The sequence below is a fragment of the Phaeodactylum tricornutum genome, chromosome 15 (genome assembly GCF_000150955.2).
Source record: "Phaeodactylum tricornutum CCAP 1055/1 chromosome 15, whole genome shotgun sequence".
Taxonomy (NCBI): Eukaryota; Bacillariophyta; class Bacillariophyceae; order Surirellales; family Neidiaceae; genus Phaeodactylum; species Phaeodactylum tricornutum.
Window position 1 is genome coordinate 770,635 of NC_011683.1, and position 20,895 is coordinate 791,529.

Here is a 20,895-nt window from a genome sequence, read left to right on the forward strand (position 1 = left end):
CTGGTTTCGCACGCTGCCAGAGAAGTCTTTCCTTGCACGACCCCTCACGGTCAACCGAGCCTCGTCGAAGCGGTTTTTCTCCGAACAGAACAAAGAAGTGTGCGCAAGTCGAGAGAGAGTGTACGGCTCGTTTACGGTTAGTCCAGTTCAGTCTAGTGTAGTAAGCCCAGCCTTTAGTCCATTCATTCGGTAGTGTGTCTTTCGTCGTGTCTTTTAACCGCTCGAGCCGTTTGCTGACAAGTTTCGATTGAAACCGTAGCAAACGCGAGTCTCTAACTCTCACGTAGCTTCATTGTTGCGTTCCATCGCCATGATTGGAACCAACCGTTGGTCCGTGCTTTGGGTAGCCGCAGCCTTGGGGTTCCCGCCGACGGCAAGGGCGACGATTACCCTAGTGGATACGAAACAAAAGTTTGCCTCGACGCAGGATCGCAACCTCGGCAAATCTCTCTGGAAGAACAACGAGTACATGGCACGCTTACAGTACGTTGACGGAAACCTACCCTTGTGTCCGTCGTCGCCCTCCGCGTCAACACACCCCAAGTACAATCTTACCGTACCGAGTGACGACTCTCCGGTAGCCGTACTAGTGCGTGGTGGAGGATGTACTTTGGAAGACAAGGTACACTTTGCTCTCCACAATCTGGAACCAGCCGGCTTGGTCAAGTTCTTGATTGTCGATGGTGATCATACTCTCTCTACCGAAAGTACATCGTTACTTACGGATTCACTCTCCGCGCATCAAGACGCGCTAGAAATAAAGCGTTCCCCGGACCAGTTCGATACGAAACAAGACAACGACATTCCTCTCTATATTCTACACGTCTCCTATCACACGGAATACGATTTGCTCGATATTATTCTGCATCAATCATCCCGAAGTCAATCACTGGGAGGACCACGTATAGTCATGGATAGTCGTCTAGGCACGGGGTTTTTATCGGGACCAGCGGCGGTGTGGATTGGTCTCTTGTCGCTACTGAGTGCCTGTGCATGTTCCTGCTTACTCGTGCACGGAGGGTCGCAGTGGATGCCCGATCCGGACGATCAGGAACACGTCCCGCAGCGACCCACACGTCGTAGACTCACCAAAAATCAAGTCAAAGCAATGCTCCCAGTGTACCAGTTTGACGGAGAAACGATTAAACCCGCCCACGGTCGATCCACGCCCGCGTTGGTGGGTCCGGACGGCCTCGAGACCGAAATCCTCTTGCCCGATCCGGCCACGTTAGAATGCTGCTCCATTTGTATCGATGACTACGAATCGGGCGACCGATTACGAATGCTGCCTTGTCATCATCTATTTCATTCCAAATGCATCGGAAGATGGTTGTCGGAACGATCGTCAACTTGTCCACTCTGTAAATTGGATCTCTTTCAGGAAGACGACGAAGAAGAGACCGATGAAGAGCAGCCTGTACAAGAGCCTTTGCGCTCAAATCCCCTTACGTCGACTGATGGCGTGAGTGTGTGGCGCTCCGTCTTTGGCTTGGCCGAACTACAAACACAACCGACACATACGCAATCATTGGAAGCAACCAACGATAACCATGGAGCGCCGGAAGTAGTCGAATCGAGACCACCATCCACTTCTACTCAATCATGGTGGCGTCGTTTGTTGCCGTCGCGGTCAGCACCGGTTGAGCCGTCGACGGAGGAAAGGTTGACGGAACCGCTCTTGCCAGCGGAAGACGAAGAGGCACCGGCACCGAGCACGTCGTCGGGTACTCCCGAAACGCATGTTGCTACGGCTGATACTGCTCGACACGAGCAAGTAGTGTCAGAGGATGGTTCAGAAGATGGAGCGTCTACCGGTGAGCTAGAGCAATCCGAAGACCTAAGATCGGCGGAAACGACTGGATCCAACCTTGTGAATTTGCCGTCCATCTCACCCGACCCTCCTTCGAGACAAGAGTCGGTGTAAATTAAAGTAAGCTTCCATTTTCTTTGCCCATTGTATTTGCCGCGACCAGCCACTACTTTCTTCGGGCCACATTTATATTAATGGCTAAGCGTTTCTTATTTTGTTTACAGCCTTTTATATATATTTAAGTCCAACGGGAAGCTGAATGGATTACGAAGTACAGTCGCAATCGCCAGGCAAAGTGGGATAAGGGACCGCACCAAGGTTCATCCAAAGACGCTTCTTTAGTGCGCACCGCCATTCATGGCACTAAAGACGGGACGGTTGTTCAGGTCGGGAATATTGCCAGCCTGCTTGTAGAAGTCGACCAACTCTTTCCCTTTGTTGGAAATGTTCTCGACCGTAAACCCAAACTTCTTGAAAACATCCGCACTCGCACCGCTGCACCCGTACTCGGTCATCGCAATCTGAGAGTGACTAAACCGATGCCAACCGTGAGGGGAAGCCGCTTCCACAGACAACGTCGGAACAGTTCCAGGAAGCACGACTCGTTGGTACGATGCCGGCTGAGCCAAAAAGACTTCTTGGCACGGCATGGAAACCACACGGGTGGCGATACCTTCCGCGGTAAGCTTCTTGGCCGCATCGACACACGGTCCCACCTCCGAGCCACTGGCTACCAAAATCAAGTCCGGGTTCTCCGTCTCGACAGCAACATACCCTCCTTTGCCGGCCAACTCGATAGACGAAACCTGTAAAGCCTTGGTCGTAGTGCGCGAGCAACAAATGACGGTTGGCGTCTTGTTGCTCGTCAAGGCAACATGGTACGCACCAGCAGTTTCGTTCGTGTCCGCTGGACGGTACACGTTGATGTTAGGCATGGATCTAAGACTTTCCAAGGTTTCGATCGGCTGATGAGTTGGACCATCCTCGCCCAAGCCAATGGAATCGTGCGTCATGATGAACAAGATCGGGAACTGACTCAAAGCCGAAAGGCGGACCGAACCTATGCAGTAGCCGACAAAGACCAAAAAGGTCGCACAATAGGGGCGGAGACCACCGTGAGCAAAGATACCGTTGGTAATAGCAACCATACCATGCTCACGAATACCGAAACGCAGGTACCGTCCCATGTAGGAGTCCTTCTGGAAGTCGACTACATCCTTGTAGTCCGTCAAGTTTGATGGAGTCAGATCGGCCGACCCACCAATGAGTTCCGGCATGTGCGGCGCGATAGCCTCAAGACACATTTGACTGGACTTTCGCGTTGCCACTTCCTTGTCCTTGCCAAACTCATGCTTGGGCAGCTTGTCGAGTAGCCCATCAGGGAGCTTGCCTGCGAAGCGGCGCGAGATTTCGGCCGCCTTATCGGGAAATTCTGCCGAGAACTTGGCAAACAACTCTTCCCACGCGATTCGTTTGGCATCGCCGATAGCGGCAGCCTTATCGAAATATTCCTGTACTTCCGGAGGCACGTAGAACATTTTGTCCCCGGGCAAGCCCCACGCTTTCTTGGCCGCAGCCAGATCATCGGTACCCAAGGGAGCCCCGTGCGCCGAATGGTGGCCCTGTTTAGTGGGACTTCCCTGTCCGATCAATGTCTTGACCTTGATGAGAGAGGGCTTGTCGGTGACTTCCTGCGCGTTCTTGATGGCCGTGCGCAGAGCGTCCAGCGATTCCACCACTTCGTCGACGGTCTGAGTGTGCCATCCGTAGGCTTCGTAGCGCTTGAGGACATCCTCAGTGAAGCTTAGCTCGGTAGATCCATCAATGGTGATGTTGTTGTCATCATAGAGTACAATGACTCGTCCGAGACCAAGGTGTCCGGCCAAGGAAGAGGCTTCTGCCGAGACGCCTTCCTGTAAGCAACCGTCTCCGCAGATGACATAGGTGTGATGATCGAAGATAGGGTAGTTGTCTTCGTTGTATGTCGCAGCTAGGTGACGCTCGGCGATGGCCAAACCCACGGCGTTGGAGATTCCCTGACCCAAGGGTCCCGTGCAGACTTCGATACCTACCGCAAGGAAACAAGCGATGGTGAATATGTGTATGCATCAATCATGGGACAAAAAAGGAACAAGCCTTTCATCCGACTACTACATAGTTGCGGCGCATGCTCAGCATTCTCTGTATCGCTCATGCGCTTATTCCAGCCTGCAAGCTTGCGTTTTTGAACGTACCTTCCGTTTCGTACCACTCCGGATGCCCTGGCGTCTTGGATTCGATCTTGCGGAACTCGGAAAGATCCTTGGCCGTCAAGTTGTACCCAGTGAGGTGAAGCATGGTGTACTGCAGCGCACAGGCGTGTCCGTTACTCAACACAAAGCGATCGCGGTTGATCCAAGCTGGGTCCTTGGACGAGTACATCATGGTTTCACCCCAAAGAAGATGCGCCATGGGAGCGCAACCCATGGGAGCTCCTGGATGACCGGAGTTCGCCGCTTGCGGCTGATCGGCCGAGACGGCACGGATCGTGTTGACGCAAAGTTGTTCCAATTCCGACATGCTGTTGGTGCTAGTATGATTATGACTGGTGTTGCTTCTTGTCACTTTGGAGTGGTGAATTGTCTTTTCTTATCGCGATTGGCTGTTCGCGATTGAAAAATTATGAGATTGTAAGGAGAAACAAAACGTAAAATTGTATGGATCCGCTCGTGAAGTGTATTTGTTGTGCCCGAACGCCTTTTCCATCACGTATGGGTTACAGGTACAAGATACGACGCACCTAGTGAAAGCTGGGAAATGTAGTGGAAGCAGCCTGGGCATGATATATATGTTAGGGTTCATGTAGACATTTCCATTAAAGAGATTCCTACTATGTTGGTAATCAATTTACGTAGATTTTTGTCCCGGTTGGAACACTTAAGTAGCAAGGCTACTTAAGGAGAAATGTGGAAGCATTCAAATTTTGTGATTATAATGTATTGGAAACTATAGCGCTGTGTACAAGGTTTTGAAACGCACCCCAGAATATGCCACATATGGTACTATCTTTAAAAAGTAAAAGCCTTTGAACAACCTTTAAAGTCTGGCTGACTGTAAGACGGGGATTTGGCAGCAAAATCATTAGGCAAGCTAGATCCACAGGTCTCACGTACGATGTTGTTCTGCTCCGTGAAATCTGGACGGTTGATCGCCTATCCGGCCTTGATAACCTTCCTAATTTACAGCTAGGGAGCATTGGCCACTACTGGCCTCTTGCTTTCTTCCTGGCGAGTATGATTTTGCCGTCTGAACCCAACTTGAGGCATCGAATGGTACGAACGCGTGATAGAGTTCTCTACAAAAAATGGAACACCAATATAAAAGAGATGTACCTATATTAAGTAGCATTTTACTTATGTATAAGTCAAGAGAGTCACACTCCGCATTTCTACCCAGTTGTAGAATTTCGTGGTTTACATCATCAATTTGTGTGAAGTCGGGCAGACATCTCTCATGGTAAAATGATGTCAGTGTAGCTGTTCGTACTTTTCAAACAGATTTGACGAGCGTCTGGGTGACCAGTGTTGATAATTCCATTGGGCCTACTAAATCTTTCCCAATCCGTTGTGACAAGACTGATACTTTCCCAATCCGTTGTGACAAGATTGATAGTACCAAAGAACCTATCACGGTTACATACAGAGCTTTAACGTCCTACGAACGTTCTAGTCTTCCCGTTTACATTTCAAACAAGTCATCGCCATATGAAACAGTCATTGGCGATTCAGCTGCATCATACAAACTCAATCACGATTCTCAAACTAGTCATAAATCTTATTAGTTCATCGATTTCCATCATTCGCGTTCTTGCGTTTGTAGAGCTCATCAATAGAACTAATAAGAACGTCAATTTTCCAATTTCCTCACGATATCACCTATCGCACACGACGACATCTCGTCCTCTCCTCTGTTGTCTGCCAAACAAGTTCCAGTCTAACCTGCAAGGCCAACAAAACCACATCCGAAAGATCCGATCGCTTTCGTCATCATGACCACCAAGTCTACTCCCAAAGACCTCATTGACTCGTTTCCGCACAGCAAACTCACCCCGATTGCTACCGCGACAACCGAACCCGATTACTTGTCGCTCCATCAGCTTCAGTATGAAATCAACGACAATGCGGAGACCCTTTCCTCCACTCTTGGAGATGGCCAACACGGTCACCTTTTTCTCGTAATTTCCGAAACCGAGTACCTCGAAATGACCGACGGCATTCCATGCATTCCTCCTGTGCAACCGCCTTTCGACCCAGTTCACGCTGCCAACGCCACAGCCCCTCAAATTGTCGAAGCGAACCGCCAGAACGACAAACGACAAAAGCTGTTTGACCTCTATCACAACGCCATTAAAGCGTTTCGCAATCAACTCCTTGAAGCCATTCCCATCGAATACATCGAATCTCTCGGTCATCCTACACGAGGCTTTAACAAAGTCTCTCCCCTCGAAATCCTTTCTCATCTCTGGGAAACTTTTGGTAAAATTCAGGCTTCGGATCTCATCGCCAACGACGAACGCATGAAAGCCGCCTGGCATCCACCAACGCCTATCCAGCAACTCTTCCAGCAGCTTGAAAAAGGCAATCAGTTTATCATCGCGTCTGGCCAAGTCATGGACGAACGTATTATCGCTCGCATCGGCTACCAGATCATCGAAAAAACCGGACTCTTTGATCTTGCTTCTCGCGACTGGCGTTATAAAGATGAAGCCGATAAAACTTTGGCAAATTTCAAAAAACATTTCCAGAAGGCCAACAAGGATCTCGCCCTCACCGCCACCAGCAGCTCTGCGGGTTACCACACCGCAAATCAGAGTACTGTCACCAAGGGAAAATCGTATTGCTGGACCCACGGCATCGTTCACAACACAAAGCACACCAGTGCGACATGTGAAAAACAGGCCCCGGGGCACAAAACCGGCGCTACATTGCACGACAAACAAGGCGGGTCGACTAAGACCTATCAATACACGCCACCGGTGCCCAAATAGGAAAGAGGGACGGCCAAACTGTTGAGTGTGCCGCTGAATACTTATCATAACAAAAATAAGTCTTCAGTTGCACCAAACACTCCTCCATTAGCTTCCTCCCCGCCATTTTTCCCTCCCGACGCCATTGCAGACACTGGCTGTACCGGACATTTTTTGAGCACCAACATTGCTCACATACATTGCCAACCGACGGTCCCCGGCATCAACGTGGTCCTCCCTGATGGTCACACAATCACTTCGAGTCATATCACCGAACTCAACATTCCCTCGCTTCCTCCGGCAGCTCGTACCGCCCATATCTTTCCCGGTCTCTCGAATGGATCCCTCATTTCCATCGGCCAACTTTGTGACCACGGCTGTACCGCCACGTTCACATCTGACACAGTCCGCATTGAGCTCAATAACACTGTCGTTCTCCGCGGCGGCCGTTCTCCTTACACCCGATTGTGGACCCTCGACTCCCCTGTAACGCCCAATCCGCCCGCCACTGAATTGCATGCGCCTGTGCACGACAAAAATTTTGCGAATCACCTCGGAGACCACTCAGGGACCCTTGCCGACCGCATTGCCTTTGTTCATGCATCCTTATTCTCACCACAACTTTCAACATGGTGCAAGGCCATTGACGAAGGCCGCCTCACAACCTTTCCGGACATCACGTCTGCACAGGTAAAACGGCACCCCCCACAGTCCGTCCCTATGGTCAAGGGACACCTTGACCAGCAACGGTCCAACCTACGCTCAACCAAGCCCAAGGTCACCCTGTCTGCCTCTGTTGATCCTGATGACATCAATTTCGACACCAATCCCGTCGTACAAGACCCTCCAGCCGCCAGGACGCAGTTTTTGTACGCCGATTTCGCCGAAGTCACCGGAAAAATTTTTACTGACCCTACCGGCCGCTTTGTTACCACTTCAAGCTCCGGCAATGCATACATGCTAGTGGTTTATGACTACGATAGCAATTTTATTCATGTCGAAGCCATGAAGAACCGCACCGGTCCCGAGATTTTGAGCGCCTACAAGCGTGCTCACGCCATGCTATCCTCCAAAGGTTTGCGCCCCCAACTCCAACGCTTAGACAACGAAGCCTCCACTGCGTTACAACAATTCATGTCCTCTGTTGATATTGATTTTCAATTAGCTCCTCCGCACGTGCACCGTCGGAACGCCGCCGAACGGGCAATCCGCACGTTCAAAAACCACTTCATTGCAGGTTTGTGCAGCACCGACAAGAACTTTCCGCTTCACCTTTGGGATCGCTTACTCCCACAAGCCATCATGACTCTCAACCTTCTTCGAGGGTCTCGTATCAACCCAAATCTGTCGTCCTGGGCCCAACTCCATGGCTCGTTCGACTACAATCGTACCCCTTTGGCTCCCCCGGGCATCCGCGTACTTGTACACGAAAAACCGACAATTCGCAGAACTTGGGCCCCCCACGCAGCCGACGGCTGGTACGTTGGTCCCGCCATGAACCATTACCGATGTTATCGCGTCTGGATCAAGGAGACCACCAGCGAACGCATTTCTGACACTCTGACATGGTTTCCCAGCCAAGTCAAAATGCCCAGCACCTCGTCTCGCGACACAATTGTCGCCGCTGCTCACGATCTTGCCCATGCTCTGGCACATCCATCTCCCGCGTCCCCCTTGTCGCCTCTTTCGGTCCACGAACGCGAAGCCCTCTCGCAACTTTCAGATATTTTTTCGAAAGCCGCTAACCCAGTTGACTCGTCCCTCCCAGTCGCTCCCACGGCAACCCTAAGTCCGCCAACTGCATCGACTTCTTCACCTCGTCAAGTCCGCTTCCGAGACCCGGTCACTGCATCACTTCCGAGGGTGCCGACCGCCACAGCCGCCCCTCCGCAGTCACTTCCGAGGGTGCCTCCCCCAAACTCCGAGGCCGAGACATACAAGCTTGTCACCTGCAACCCTCGCCAAGCACGTCGTAGGGCCGCTCGAAAACTGAAAGAAAAAATTTCCGCTTCAGCATCCGTTGTTCCTACCCAAGCAACACCTGCACCCGTCGTACCTTCTCCCAAGGTCCCCACACCTCCGCACAGTCACGGCACTCGCTTACAAGCCGCTCGATACCCAGGACACTCGTTCGACAGCGCCAACGCCGTCGTCGACCCCAATTCCGGAGCCACTCTCGAGTATTCAAAACTCAAAAATTCTGAACAAGGCCCCGAATGGATTCAAGCCGCCGCCAATGAGATGGGCCGCCTGTCTCAAGGCGTCAAACCCAACATGCCCACCGGCACCGACACGATGCATTTTATTCCGCATACCGCAAAGCCGCACGACCGCAAGGCCACTTACCTGAAGATTGTAGCGGCTATCAAGCCACACAAGGCCGAAAAATACCGCATCCGTTTCACTGTCGGCGGCGACCGTATCGAGTACAACGGACCCACAAGTACCCCTACAGCTGCATTACCAGCCATCAAGATCCTCGTTAACAGTGTCATTTCCACCAAAGGCGCACGCTTTATGACCTGTGACCTCAAGGATTTTTATTTGGGCACTCCTCTCCCTGTGTACGAGTACATGCGCATTCCTGCAGTCCATATACCAGACTGCATTATGGAACAGTACAAGCTTGCCCCGCTAGTTCACAAAGGCAATGTTCTAGTGGAAATTCGAAAAGGAATGTACGGTCTCCCACATGCAGGCCGCATTGCGAACGACCGCCTCATTGATCATTTAGCTCTCGACGGATACCATCAACTGACCCTACCGGCCGCTTTGTTACCACTTCAAGCTCCGGCAATGCATACATGCTAGTGGTTTATGACTACGATAGCAATTTTATTCATGTCGAAGCCATGAAGAACCGCACCGGTCCCGAGATTTTGAGCGCCTACAAGCGTGCTCACGCCATGCTATCCTCCAAAGGTTTGCGCCCCCAACTCCAACGCTTAGACAACGAAGCCTCCACTGCGTTACAACAATTCATGTCCTCTGTTGACATTGATTTTCAATTAGCTCCTCCGCACGTGCACCGTCGGAACGCCGCCGAACGGGCAATCCGCACGTTCAAAAACCACTTCATTGCAGGTTTGTGCAGCACCGACAAGAACTTTCCGCTTCACCTTTGGGATTGCTTACTCCCACAAGCCATCATGACTCTCAACCTTCTTCGAGGGTCTCGTATCAACCCAAATCTGTCGTCCTGGGCCCAACTCCATGGCTCGTTCGACTACAATCGTACCCCTTTGGCTCCCCCGGGCATCCGCGTACTTGTACACGAAAAACCGACAATTCGCAGAACTTGGGCCCCCCACGCAGCCGACGGCTGGTACGTTGGTCCCGCCATGAACCATTACCGATGTTATCGCGTCTGGATCAAGGAGACCACCAGCGAACGCATTTCTGACACTCTGACATGGTTTCCCAGCCAAGTCAAAATGCCCAGCACCTCGTCTCGCGACACAATTGTCGCCGCTGCTCACGATCTTGCCCATGCTCTGGCACATCCATCTCCCGCGTCCCCCTTGTCGCCTCTTTCGGTCCACGAACGCGAAGCCCTCTCGCAACTTTCAGATATTTTTTCGAAAGCCGCTAACCCAGTTGACTCGTCCCTCCCAGTTGCTCCCACGGCAACCCTAAGTCCGCCAACTGCATCGACTTCTTCACCTCGTCAAGTCCGCTTCCGAGACCCGGTCACTGAATCACTTCCGAGGGTGCCGACCGCCACAGCCGCCCCTCCGCAGTCACTTCCGAGGGTGCCTCCCCCAAACTCCGAGGCCGAGACATACAAGCTTGTCACCTGCAACCCTCGCCAAGCACGTCGTAGGGCCGCTCGAAAACTGAAAGAAAAAATTTCCGCTTCAACATCCGTTGTTCCTACCCAAGCAACACCTGCACCCGTCGTACCTTCTCCCAAGGTCCCCACACCTCCGCACAGTCACGGCACTCGCTTACAAGCCGCTCGATACCCAGGACACTCGTTCGACAGCGCCAACGCCGTCGTCGACCCCAATTCCGGAGCCACTCTCGAGTATTCAAAACTCAAAAATTCTGAACAAGGCCCCGAATGGATTCAAGCCGCCGCCAATGAGATGGGCCGCCTGTCTCAAGGCGTCAAACCCAACATGCCCACCGGCACCGACACGATGCATTTTATTCCGCATACCGCAAAGCCGCACGACCGCAAGGCCACTTACCTGAAGATTGTAGCGGCTATCAAGCCACACAAGGCCGAAAAATACCGCATCCGTTTCACTGTCGGCGGCGACCGTATCGAGTACAACGGACCCACAAGTACCCCTACAGCTGCATTACCAGCCATCAAGATCCTCGTTAACAGTGTCATTTCCACCAAAGGCGCACGCTTTATGACCTGTGACCTCAAGGATTTTTATTTGGGCACTCCTCTCCCTGTGTACGAGTACATGCGCATTCCTGCAGTCCATATACCAGACTGCATTATGGAACAGTACAAGCTTGCCCCGCTAGTTCACAAAGGCAATGTTCTAGTGGAAATTCGAAAAGGAATGTACGGTCTCCCACATGCAGGCCGCATTGCGAACGACCGCCTCATTGATCATTTAGCTCTCGACGGATACCATCAGGCCAAGCATACTCCAGGCTTCTTTACCCACGAAACGCGCCCTATTTCATTTTCACTAGTTGTTGACGACTTTGGAGTTAAATACGTGGGCAGGGAACATGCCGAACATTTACTACACTGTCTCGAGAAGCTTTACACGGTAACGACAGACTGGACCGGTGCTCTTTACTGCGGTCTCACCTTTACCTGGAATTACGAGCAGCGCCACGTTGACATGGCCATGCCTGGCTACGTCGACAAAGCTTTACAACGTTTCCAACATCCGTCCCCAGCCCGACCTCAACACTCCCCTCACGCGTGGGTTCCACCATCATACGGTGTAAAAATTCAGCTCACCAACGAAACTGATCTTTCTCCGCCGCTTGACAAGGCTGGCATCACTCGTCTTCAAGAAGTTATTGGTACCCTGTTATATTATGCTCGCGCAGTGGATTCCACCATGCTTGTTGCTCTCGGCACCCTCGCATCCGCTCAAACGAAAGGAACCGAAGCCACTGCCGAGGCCGTCACGCAACTACTAAATTACAGTGCAACGCATCCAGACGCAACGGTACGATACCACGCCAGCGACATGCACTTACACGTTCACAGCGATGCTTCTTATTTATCAGAATCCAAGGCTCGCTCTCGCGCTGGTGGAATTTTTTTTCTAAGTTCCGCACCTATCAAGAACCTCAAGCCAAATTCCAAGCCACCGCCATTGAACGGCGCCATACACACGCACTGTTCTATCATGAAGTCCGTTCTTTCTTCTGCAACTGAAGCTGAACTGGGTGCACTATTCTTTAACGCCAAGGACGGTGTGGAATTACGTACTACCTTGGAAGCTATGGGACATCCCCAGTTAGCTACTCCTATTCAAACTGACAATGAATGTGCATCAGGAATTGTCAACAATACAGTGAAACAACGAAGATCTAAAGCCATAGACATGCGTTTCTATTGGATTAAAGACCGTGTCAAGCAAGGTCAATTCAATGTTCATTGGAGAAAAGGAACTGATAATCTTGCAGATTATTTCACCAAGCATCATTCGCCATCACATCATCGAATAATGCGATCTCGTTATTTGCTCGATCTCGACCAAACTGCCTCCAACTCAAGTTTGAAACGAGGGTGTGTTGATAATTCCATTGGGCCTACTAAATCTTTCCCAATCCGTTGTGACAAGACTGATACTTTCCCAATCCGTTGTGACAAGATTGATAGTACCAAAGAACCTATCACGGTTACATACAGAGCTTTAACGTCCTACGAACGTTCTAGTCTTCCCGTTTACATTTCAAACAAGTCATCGCCATATGAAACAGTCATTGGCGATTCAGCTGCATCATACAAACTCAATCACGATTCTCAAACTAGTCATAAATCTTATTAGTTCATCGATTTCCATCATTCGCGTTCTTGCGTTTGTAGAGCTCATCAATACCATGTCGTCGAGATTGATCCTTTCAGGTGCATTTATCGACGCAAAGGCCGTATTTGTTTCCTGGGTACTGGTGTCTGGGCGACCGGCGCTTGTCCTCTTAAGAGGACAGGATTTGTCCTCTTAAGAGGACACGAAAAAAGCGAAAACTAAATGATAATTGTGTAGCTCTAGTACAATATTCAACGCAAAACTGGATTTTGACCATGGTGGTCAAGAATTGTATTATCTTTTCGAGACTTTTAGTCGAATGCATGAAAAGTTAAATAAAATGTACGTTATTCACTATGGGAGGTGGCCATATGCTCAGAATAGCACAGCTTTCCATTTTTGGTGCAGCAAATTCATGGTTCTCTACCACCGGGTTTTCCCTCATCATTGCACAGGGAGCAGACATGTGTTGACTTCCTGGAACACACCAAGCACCTTCCCTGTAGCCTAATGCTGGTTGAGTTCCCTTTGCTGTCCCTTCTTGTCTTTTTTGTAGGGGATAGATGGCACTCTCCCGTTATCCTGCAAAGTGTTGGACTTATTTCCGTAGCAAAAGAACATCCCCCTCTGACCAATGTTCTGTTGCCTCCAACTGTGTCATATTGGTTATCCACAAGCTCGTCAGCCAAGTAAGTATAGAAGTCTTTCTGTTTCTCATCTTTCCTGGTACCCGTGTTATGCCCTGTGCACTGACTGTAAGCTAGCCAGGTATCAACAACAAGCATACCAAAAATTGATAAGTTGACGCTCATGGACCAATCTAATGTACCCAATTTCCTTTCAATCATGAGGGTATCCTGACAATGACAATTGTGCCTGTCTACCATTCCGCATATAGTAAAGTACAATTCCGCTGCTTTTGGTTGTGATACAACAATTTCAATTCTCTCTGGGTCAGCATTTGGCAATTGCTGAATCTGTCTCCATTGATGTCAAACAAATGGGCTCCTGGCATCAAGACTGAAGCATCACTCCGGAACATCCACATGGCGCATTTTGGATCTCACAGCCATTCTCTGGCTTTCAATCTATGGCAACACACATAGGCAGCCCATGATTAATCCAACTCCCCCCTTGCCCATACCAGCGGGAGATTGACTCATCAACACAAATCATGTGGGAGGGCTTGAATGCAGTACTTTGATGATCATTGTACCTTGCTGCAAAGCCATCAGCAAGTTTCCATCAGCAGCTCTGTGAACTCATACCTTCTGGACACTCAGAAGGCTATTCACTCCAGCAGAGACATTGCCATATGTCATTAAACCTGCTGTCTTGACATTCCTGTCTGTCCAAAGCATGTTGCAGGAATATACTTTGATAGTGCAGTTGTGGACCAGAGCTGGGATTGGCTTGTGTACTCAAACTTTGTTGTCAGAATGACTATTCCAAAAAATCAAAGGAGCTCTCCAATAGTGATGATATGCTTGCTCTGTTGCACAAGAGCATTGTTTGTTAGCTGACACATAGTGGTGAGCTGTTTGGGTGGAAACATCAGCAGGAAAATTCCAGCCTTGAGTACTTTCTGCAAATATCAGATCTTGGACCCAAGACTTAACCAATAGGTGTGGAAATACCAAAGTCTTTGATTGGCACACTGCCATTTGTATCACTTAGAGTAGCTTCATCATCTTCATACCAGTTTGTGTGGTGTGCTACTACAGCAGGGACAGCTCCTACCTTGGAAAAGATATTGTTACCAAAGGCAGCATTGGGCAGAACTGGAAATACTAGTAGCTGTACCGGTGACTCCATGTCTTGTTCTAAAATTGGATCTTGATCAACCCCTGCTTCCATATGATGCAAATAAGTCTCTGCTGCAATATCTGTTGCTAATCTTGGAAGTGCACCAATTTTGTTGAGCAGGTTGTTGGGTGCTGCCACAGCTGCTGTATCAGAATCATTTGGTGACATTGTCAAGTTTGGTACAAATGCCTTGACGCTACGGATGTTTAGAGTGCTATGTTTGACGCATACTTTCGTAGACGATCAAAGGCTTAAAAACATAAGATTATAGAATTGTCTGATAGACTTGGGGTATGAACCCCACCTGTAATGCTTGACGTAGGGGTTTTCTAGGACAGCGCTTATGCAAAACGTTTTCCCGAGTACCATAGAACCAAAAAAATTGTGTCTCGGCGCGGCTATCCCTGTCAATCGTGGACAAGGTAAGTAAGTCATCCGTCGCTAAAACCTGTGACATAGGTAGTAGCATGAATACATACAATTTATACCTTTGTATAGGAAACACTACAGGGGCTCTCTTCCGCTTTTATGGTTCACCGATTAGAAACGGTATGATGTCGAGCGCTTGCAGTCCGTCGATCGTGCTACGCATAACAACTATTCGATGAAGCGAAAGCCAGGAAATTCTAGAAAGATTTGCATCTCAAGCATTGATGACTCCTATATGCAACGTTGAACTCAGTTTTTGAACATGTGATTGAAATACCGGATGATTTTAGAAAAGAAATTTTCCGGACTCTTTTACTTCTTTGTCATTGATGGTTAGTAGTGATCCCCGAAGAGACAGGCAGTCTCAAACAAGTCAAGCTATTTCTTTCCCCGTCAACAACTGTACTGCTAATAGCAATCTATAGGCATCAGTCTTGGATTCATTTCTACCCTGCGCTTGCCCGTTCATCGAAAACACTGATGCGCCGCGTAAATCTAAGAATGATAGACTCGGTATAAATTACCCCGAAAGCACTACTTTCGCAGCAAACGCTACGCCTATAATACCAAACAGTGCCGCCACGATGGACTCGATAGTCTCATCGTCCAAGACACGTTTGGAAGCTAGATAGGGTGCGACTTGTCCGCCCACTACAGCACCAGGCACCGTGTACTGCACCAAATTCCAAGGTACCACTTGCCCAAGAGCCGCCTGAAGCGTCAAATCTGGGCTCAGGATCATGAGTTCATTGGCCAGGACTGAGAATTGCACAGTGGCGGCCGTCAGCGCTGTCAGGACTACTACAGCCACTGATGTACCAGCAGCGACCGGCAGCGGCATGCAAGATATTCGTACCAGTTGTGGTAAAATCACTTCACCGATTCCAACACCAAGTAGACCAGTAAGCGAAGCTCCAGCGGTAGTTGCTCCAATTGTTTTCCACGTTAACTTGTCTGGCTCGAGATAGGTAAAAACTGTGCCGTCGACAGCCGTTTTCGTGCGGATTATTGGGTCTTCTTGTGTTGAAAAATCGCACTCCTCGCTAAGTGCTACTGGTTTTTCGCTGAACAGTAGAAATGCACAGAGTGTCAACATGAGCGTAGAGTACAAGATTCGCAGAAACGTCGTTTCTCCCGCCAGCGAAGGCTCCAACAGCGCTCCAGCAAAGGACGTGGGTAGGGCCAATCCCAAGAACTTAAAGGCAACTCCCCAGTCGACCAGCCCTCGCCGCCAATAGCCGGAAAGGCCCGATAGAAAGCCGAAACATTCAGTCAATAGGGCACTGGCAATCGCGGCGGCTGCGGTTTGTAAAGGATACTCGGGGCCTAGCAACGGAAATATTAAAAGCAAAATAGGGCTCAGCAGAGCAGCTCCGCCGATGCCCGCGGACTGGCACGTAATAGACACAGCCATTACCGTAGGAAACATGAAAGCATATCGAAACGGGTGATCCTCGGCAGCAAAAATGTCATGAATGTAGCTGGGAAGAAGCAAAGGGAGGCCATTTATTGTAGTCTGTATGGATTCCAGACCTTGGCCGGGATCTATGAGAGCCGTCCGCCTAGATAGTGGCGGTCTTCTCGAATTGAAAAGAGAGGCACGGAGGACTTTTGTCGGCGCTATGTAGAACGAGGTAGCCGATTTGGCGATGAGCAAGAGCAGCGCAATGCGATTGTCTGGGCGCAATCCAAAAGCCATGCTCCAAGGTACGACGATGGTGTGATTCGAAAAGCTAATCTGATTCTCGTGGAACTGGAACGGGTGTTGTGACTAGAGAGATGTTTACAAGGAACGGCCTTAATCGAGATTCTACCGAAGATGAACCAGCTCGAGGACTGCCACGTATGCGGTGGCCTGTAGTTTCGAAGATCTCTACTTAGAGATACCGTCACAAACGGCTCGGCATCATCGTCACGATTGATTGCCTTAGAGGAAATGAGTTGTTTCTTGCGTTTCCATTTGACCGCAATCTTCACGATTGGCTAAACAGATATGACGTGGATGTCTGAGTCATTAATTGTACATAACACAACCCGACAGCGGATAGCTAATAACAAGTAAATCGATGATAAAAGAATGTCTTACAGCTCAATTAGATTACATTGATGTAAGAGGAAATTCGCAAAATCGGTGATCAGACCATGCCAAATCCACTGACAGTAAATGGGTGATTTACCGCTCCACGTGTTTTTTGTTAAATAGATCTTGCTACTGAAAATAAATGAATGCAACATTTCGTCATGAGTAAAAACATATGCGTAAAGACTAGAGACGACAACTTACATTAAGAGCTTAAAATCAGGATGGGCTGCTTGCTCACTGTCGAATTCACAGTCAAGCAAAGCTAAACAATTGTGTTTTCGTAAGCTTAAAAATTGGCCGATGGCACTGTAGCTCTGACCTCAAAGTAAATTGTTACCGTGCCAGGAAGGCTCAAATGGTGTCCACTTGGCCGGCACCTTAAGTCCGACAACTGCTTGACTGTGAGGACTCTTGCGTTGCTATTTCTAATCTATCCTCTCATCGGCAATATTTTGTGATGGGAAATACTCTCATGAATGCTAGCTCCACAGTCATTCAAAAATCTTCTAAATTGTACATAATACCTGTATACGTGATATGTCAGAAAACGGATAAATTACTTGTAAGTATTTGAGGTTGTTGCAGGACAAACCATTTAATTGGTTTGACATTGTTTAATAGTGAGCAACCGCGTACATAAATGAATTTTCCTCCTACAAAAAATTAAATTCAAACGTTAGTCATCACCAGGCCGGTTTAAATTCGGTTTTGGGGCCAAACACCGCAAATAAGGTTTCAGAAGCACCGCAAATAAGCTATTTGCGTCATTTGCGGTGCACGTAGAAGTTGTACTATTTCTACGTAAAATTACCTGCAATCAAAGTCAATTTTGACTTTCATTTGAAGACTTTTCCAGCTCTCATTTCTGAATAGACAACCCTAACCCCGCGAAAACTAAAGAAATACAGCGCAAACCAGGGTAAATTCAGGGTTATTCTAGAGGGTTCCGCAAATACCCGCATTTAATTTTGAAAAACACCGCAAATAAGCTATTTGCGTTATTTGCGGTAAACACCGAATTTAAACCGGCCTGGTCATCACAGAGGAAACTGAGCGTACTACTCCATTAGCAGTAAGCGGTATGCTGTTAGCAATGGAATTATGGCGCTGACTCTTTGGTCGCGAATATGACCTGACTGTGATTGTGAAAAAGGGAATGAATTCCTCGACAGTGAATCGGCTAAATTAAATAGTCATGGCAAAGGTCATTTGCCGATTGTGTCAACAACCTATTTCTTTTTTTCGAATAGACTTAACTTTGAGTGTAAACTGATATATATGGAAAGGAAGCAGTATCGAATGACGGAAGAAAGAAAATGACCAAAAATTTCACATCTGATAATGGTCGAGGTAACAGTTGAAGAGGTAAAGTAGTCTGGTCAGTGTTGTATACAAAGTACTAAAGTGACTTACGGGTAATGACTTTACCAAGACTGAAATGATAGTTGTCTCTGACCCGAACTTTAGTTGTTCTTGGAAGCAACAAGACAAGATTAAAACTTTATATATCTTTGTTGCAGCAATTCTGCTATAAATTCCAAATAGCTTCTCGCTGACGCCAACCTTCAAACATATATTGATAAAGCTAGATCGATTAGCCCCGACGACAACGTAACCAGAAGAATGGGAACGGGTACTTTGTTTGCTTCCCCTCGAGTAACAGAATGAAAATTATTTGCCGGATGATGCAGCTTCTTCCTTTCGGAAGTCCTTCTTCTCAAACAACACTTCTGGTTTCTCGCGATAGTCACACAACCGAATTCGAAGTTACATCAAATTCTACGAAGCTGGTTCAGCAGGAAATGGCTTTCCAAATCTTCTCACTGAACGACAATGGTGTTGTCGCTATGCAACAAGGAAATTATGCTGAAGGGGGAAGATTTTTCCTTCAAGGTTTGGATAGTATACGCCAAATCCTCGAAACGAAGGCTCCAGCTGTTAGTGACTCAGAAAGAGCTACCGCTTTCTGTAGCTTCGCAGCGAGCTTGACATCTAAAGCTATCGGCTCCGAAGCATGTTGTGCAGTGGGGCCCAAGCCACACCACACAGCATTAGAAAATAGGACATCATGGCAACTTGAACAGCAGCACGAAGATGCCTTTGATTTTTTTGCAAGGGTCTTTTTGGTATCTGCTTCGGACTTAGGTCAAAGTTCGTTCGATGCTATTTTGGGAGCAGTGTGTGTTTTGCTCTTGTTTAACGCGGGAGTTGCCTTCCATGCAGATGGAGTTCAGACCGGTAGGTCAAAGATGCTTCTCAAAGCATACAAATTTTATGAAAAGGCGGTAAGCATTGTGCAACAAGAACATCCCTCACCCTGGGAGGCAGGAAAACTCCCGCTCGTCTACCTTTCAGTACTGGCAAACATGGCCCATATACAGTCAGAGCTTTTCGAAAGTGATGCTCTTCATCAGACACAACTACTTCTTGAGAAAGTTCTAAACTGTGTTGTTCATCGCTTCTCGGCGGCCTTGGAAGCGCACGAACTCCGCTTTTTTCTGATCAAGTTAATGCTGCTCAACTGCCAGACATCAATTCAAGCGGCAGCTGCGTGAAGGAAGCCTTGAATGGATTTCTCCTTTCCCAAGAAATAAAAGCAATGTAGAGATAAAATTCCCGTAGAGAGTCTAGACTTCATCGGTCATTTGACTATGTCTCAATTACGTTGACATCAAGTCTTGTTGAAGTATAGCTTCTTTTCAATTGCATCGGCATTGTACATGCACGTCCTGGTAAGGGAAGATCAGCGGTCATCACAACTGATCCTCCGATTAAATAGGACTTTCCCGTAGGAATTAAGCTGGGCTGTGTAGGTTGCCAATTCAACATTGATAGCGCCTGATACTTTGGCTTATTCCGGCCGTAGCTCTATCGTTGCGCTTGGTCACGATGCTTCCATCAAGATCTCGAAAGTGTCACCAGTCGACAATTTTCCTGGGGCGTCGACTACGGCGTAGACACCCAGATAGGGTCCGTGTTCGGGAAAGTGCTTGATCAAGAGCTCAGGAATATCCAACACGTGTCCTAAGTCGTTTGGGTCCACGGAAATGCCCTTACACCGGACAGTCTTACCAATGACGGCCAACTCCAATCCACTGTTGATGCACCGTAACTTGGCTTTGGATCGTACCCAATCGAATTCGCTCCATGCGTCTACGTCGTCGATCACAACGTTGGGTCGAAAGCGGCGCGGATCCAGCGCCACCCCAATCTTCTCGCTCAACGAACGCACCGTCTGTGCGTTGACAATATGTAGCGTTCGGGTGTCCCCATCGCGTTGCTTGAAGCCGGACGAGGTATTGCCAAACTGAAAAGTGTGCTGTGGAGAGGACGGATCGGACGCAGTAACGCAAACTACATCCTGAGACGATGTTTCGGACATCATTTCTCCTAATCGCTCACGACCAGCTTCGGTCGCGAGATTGCCCATAAAGAGCGGATCACCCGAGGCCCGATCCACAATCGTGAGTATTTTTTCGCCCGCGGTAGTTTCTCGATAGTAGGATTGGAGGGTCGCCATCAGTTCCGGTTCGGTAAAGGCACACAGAAAGTTTTCCTTGTGCAACCACGACTTTCCGTCGAATCGATCACGTCGGGATTGCTGGAGCAAGGCGTATCGTCGATCGTCGGGAAAGGTATCCCCCGTGTTCGCAAAGGTGACGCTGTCGAGAACATCTTCCGACAACCCCTTGACCGCGTATCGATACAAAGCGGTCACTCTCGGAATTGCCAAAGACATACTAAAGGTAGGCAGCAACGAAAGTGTCAATGCCGAAAGTAGCCAAGCGCTCATGATCAATCAGGG

General features: G+C 48.8%; 7 protein-coding genes across 7 annotated transcripts; 3 read left to right on the forward strand and 4 right to left on the reverse strand.

Moving 5' to 3' along the window:
• The first annotated feature begins 104 nt into the window (after positions 1 to 104).
• PHATRDRAFT_48034 (predicted protein) lies at positions 105 to 2,032 on the forward strand. The gene has a single exon (XM_002182261.1). The coding sequence runs from the start codon at positions 311 to 313 to the stop codon at positions 1,922 to 1,924; it is 1,614 nt and encodes a 537-aa protein (XP_002182297.1). The 5' UTR covers positions 105 to 310; the 3' UTR covers positions 1,925 to 2,032.
• Positions 2,004 to 4,495, reverse strand: PHATRDRAFT_29260 (transketolase). Its single transcript, XM_002182418.1, has 2 exons — positions 4,045 to 4,495; positions 2,004 to 3,878 (listed from the first exon to the last, which is right to left on the reverse strand). The coding sequence occupies exons 1-2, from the start codon at positions 4,367 to 4,369 to the stop codon at positions 2,149 to 2,151; spliced, it is 2,055 nt and encodes a 684-aa protein (XP_002182454.1). The 5' UTR covers positions 4,370 to 4,495; the 3' UTR covers positions 2,004 to 2,148.
• A 1,342-nt stretch (positions 4,496 to 5,837) lies between these two features.
• On the forward strand, positions 5,838 to 10,655 carry PHATRDRAFT_38388 (predicted protein; the record flags this gene model as incomplete). The annotated part of the gene is made up of 4 exons (XM_002182262.1): positions 5,838 to 6,824; positions 6,897 to 8,901; positions 9,627 to 10,451; positions 10,639 to 10,655. The coding sequence occupies 4 exons, from the start codon at positions 5,838 to 5,840 to the stop codon at positions 10,653 to 10,655; spliced, it is 3,834 nt and encodes a 1,277-aa protein (XP_002182298.1).
• Positions 10,656 to 14,386: 3,731 nt separating this feature from the next.
• PHATRDRAFT_38389 (predicted protein) lies at positions 14,387 to 14,746 on the reverse strand (the record flags this gene model as incomplete). Its single annotated transcript, XM_002182419.1, has 1 exon — positions 14,387 to 14,746. One exon carries the CDS (start codon positions 14,744 to 14,746, stop codon positions 14,387 to 14,389), a length of 360 nt encoding a protein of 119 aa, XP_002182455.1.
• A 781-nt stretch (positions 14,747 to 15,527) lies between these two features.
• PHATRDRAFT_38390 (predicted protein) lies at positions 15,528 to 16,706 on the reverse strand (the record flags this gene model as incomplete). Its single annotated transcript, XM_002182420.1, has 1 exon — positions 15,528 to 16,706. One exon carries the CDS (start codon positions 16,704 to 16,706, stop codon positions 15,528 to 15,530), a length of 1,179 nt encoding a protein of 392 aa, XP_002182456.1.
• A 1,874-nt stretch (positions 16,707 to 18,580) lies between these two features.
• Positions 18,581 to 19,702, forward strand: PHATRDRAFT_48036 (predicted protein). The gene has a single exon (XM_002182263.1). The coding sequence runs from the start codon at positions 18,755 to 18,757 to the stop codon at positions 19,643 to 19,645; it is 891 nt and encodes a 296-aa protein (XP_002182299.1). The 5' UTR covers positions 18,581 to 18,754; the 3' UTR covers positions 19,646 to 19,702.
• Positions 19,703 to 19,974: 272 nt separating this feature from the next.
• PHATRDRAFT_48037 (predicted protein) lies at positions 19,975 to 20,893 on the reverse strand (the record flags this gene model as incomplete). The annotated part of the gene is made up of 1 exon (XM_002182421.1): positions 19,975 to 20,893. The coding sequence occupies exon 1, from the start codon at positions 20,881 to 20,883 to the stop codon at positions 19,975 to 19,977; it is 909 nt and encodes a 302-aa protein (XP_002182457.1). The 5' UTR covers positions 20,884 to 20,893.
• Positions 20,894 to 20,895: the final 2 nt, after the last annotated feature.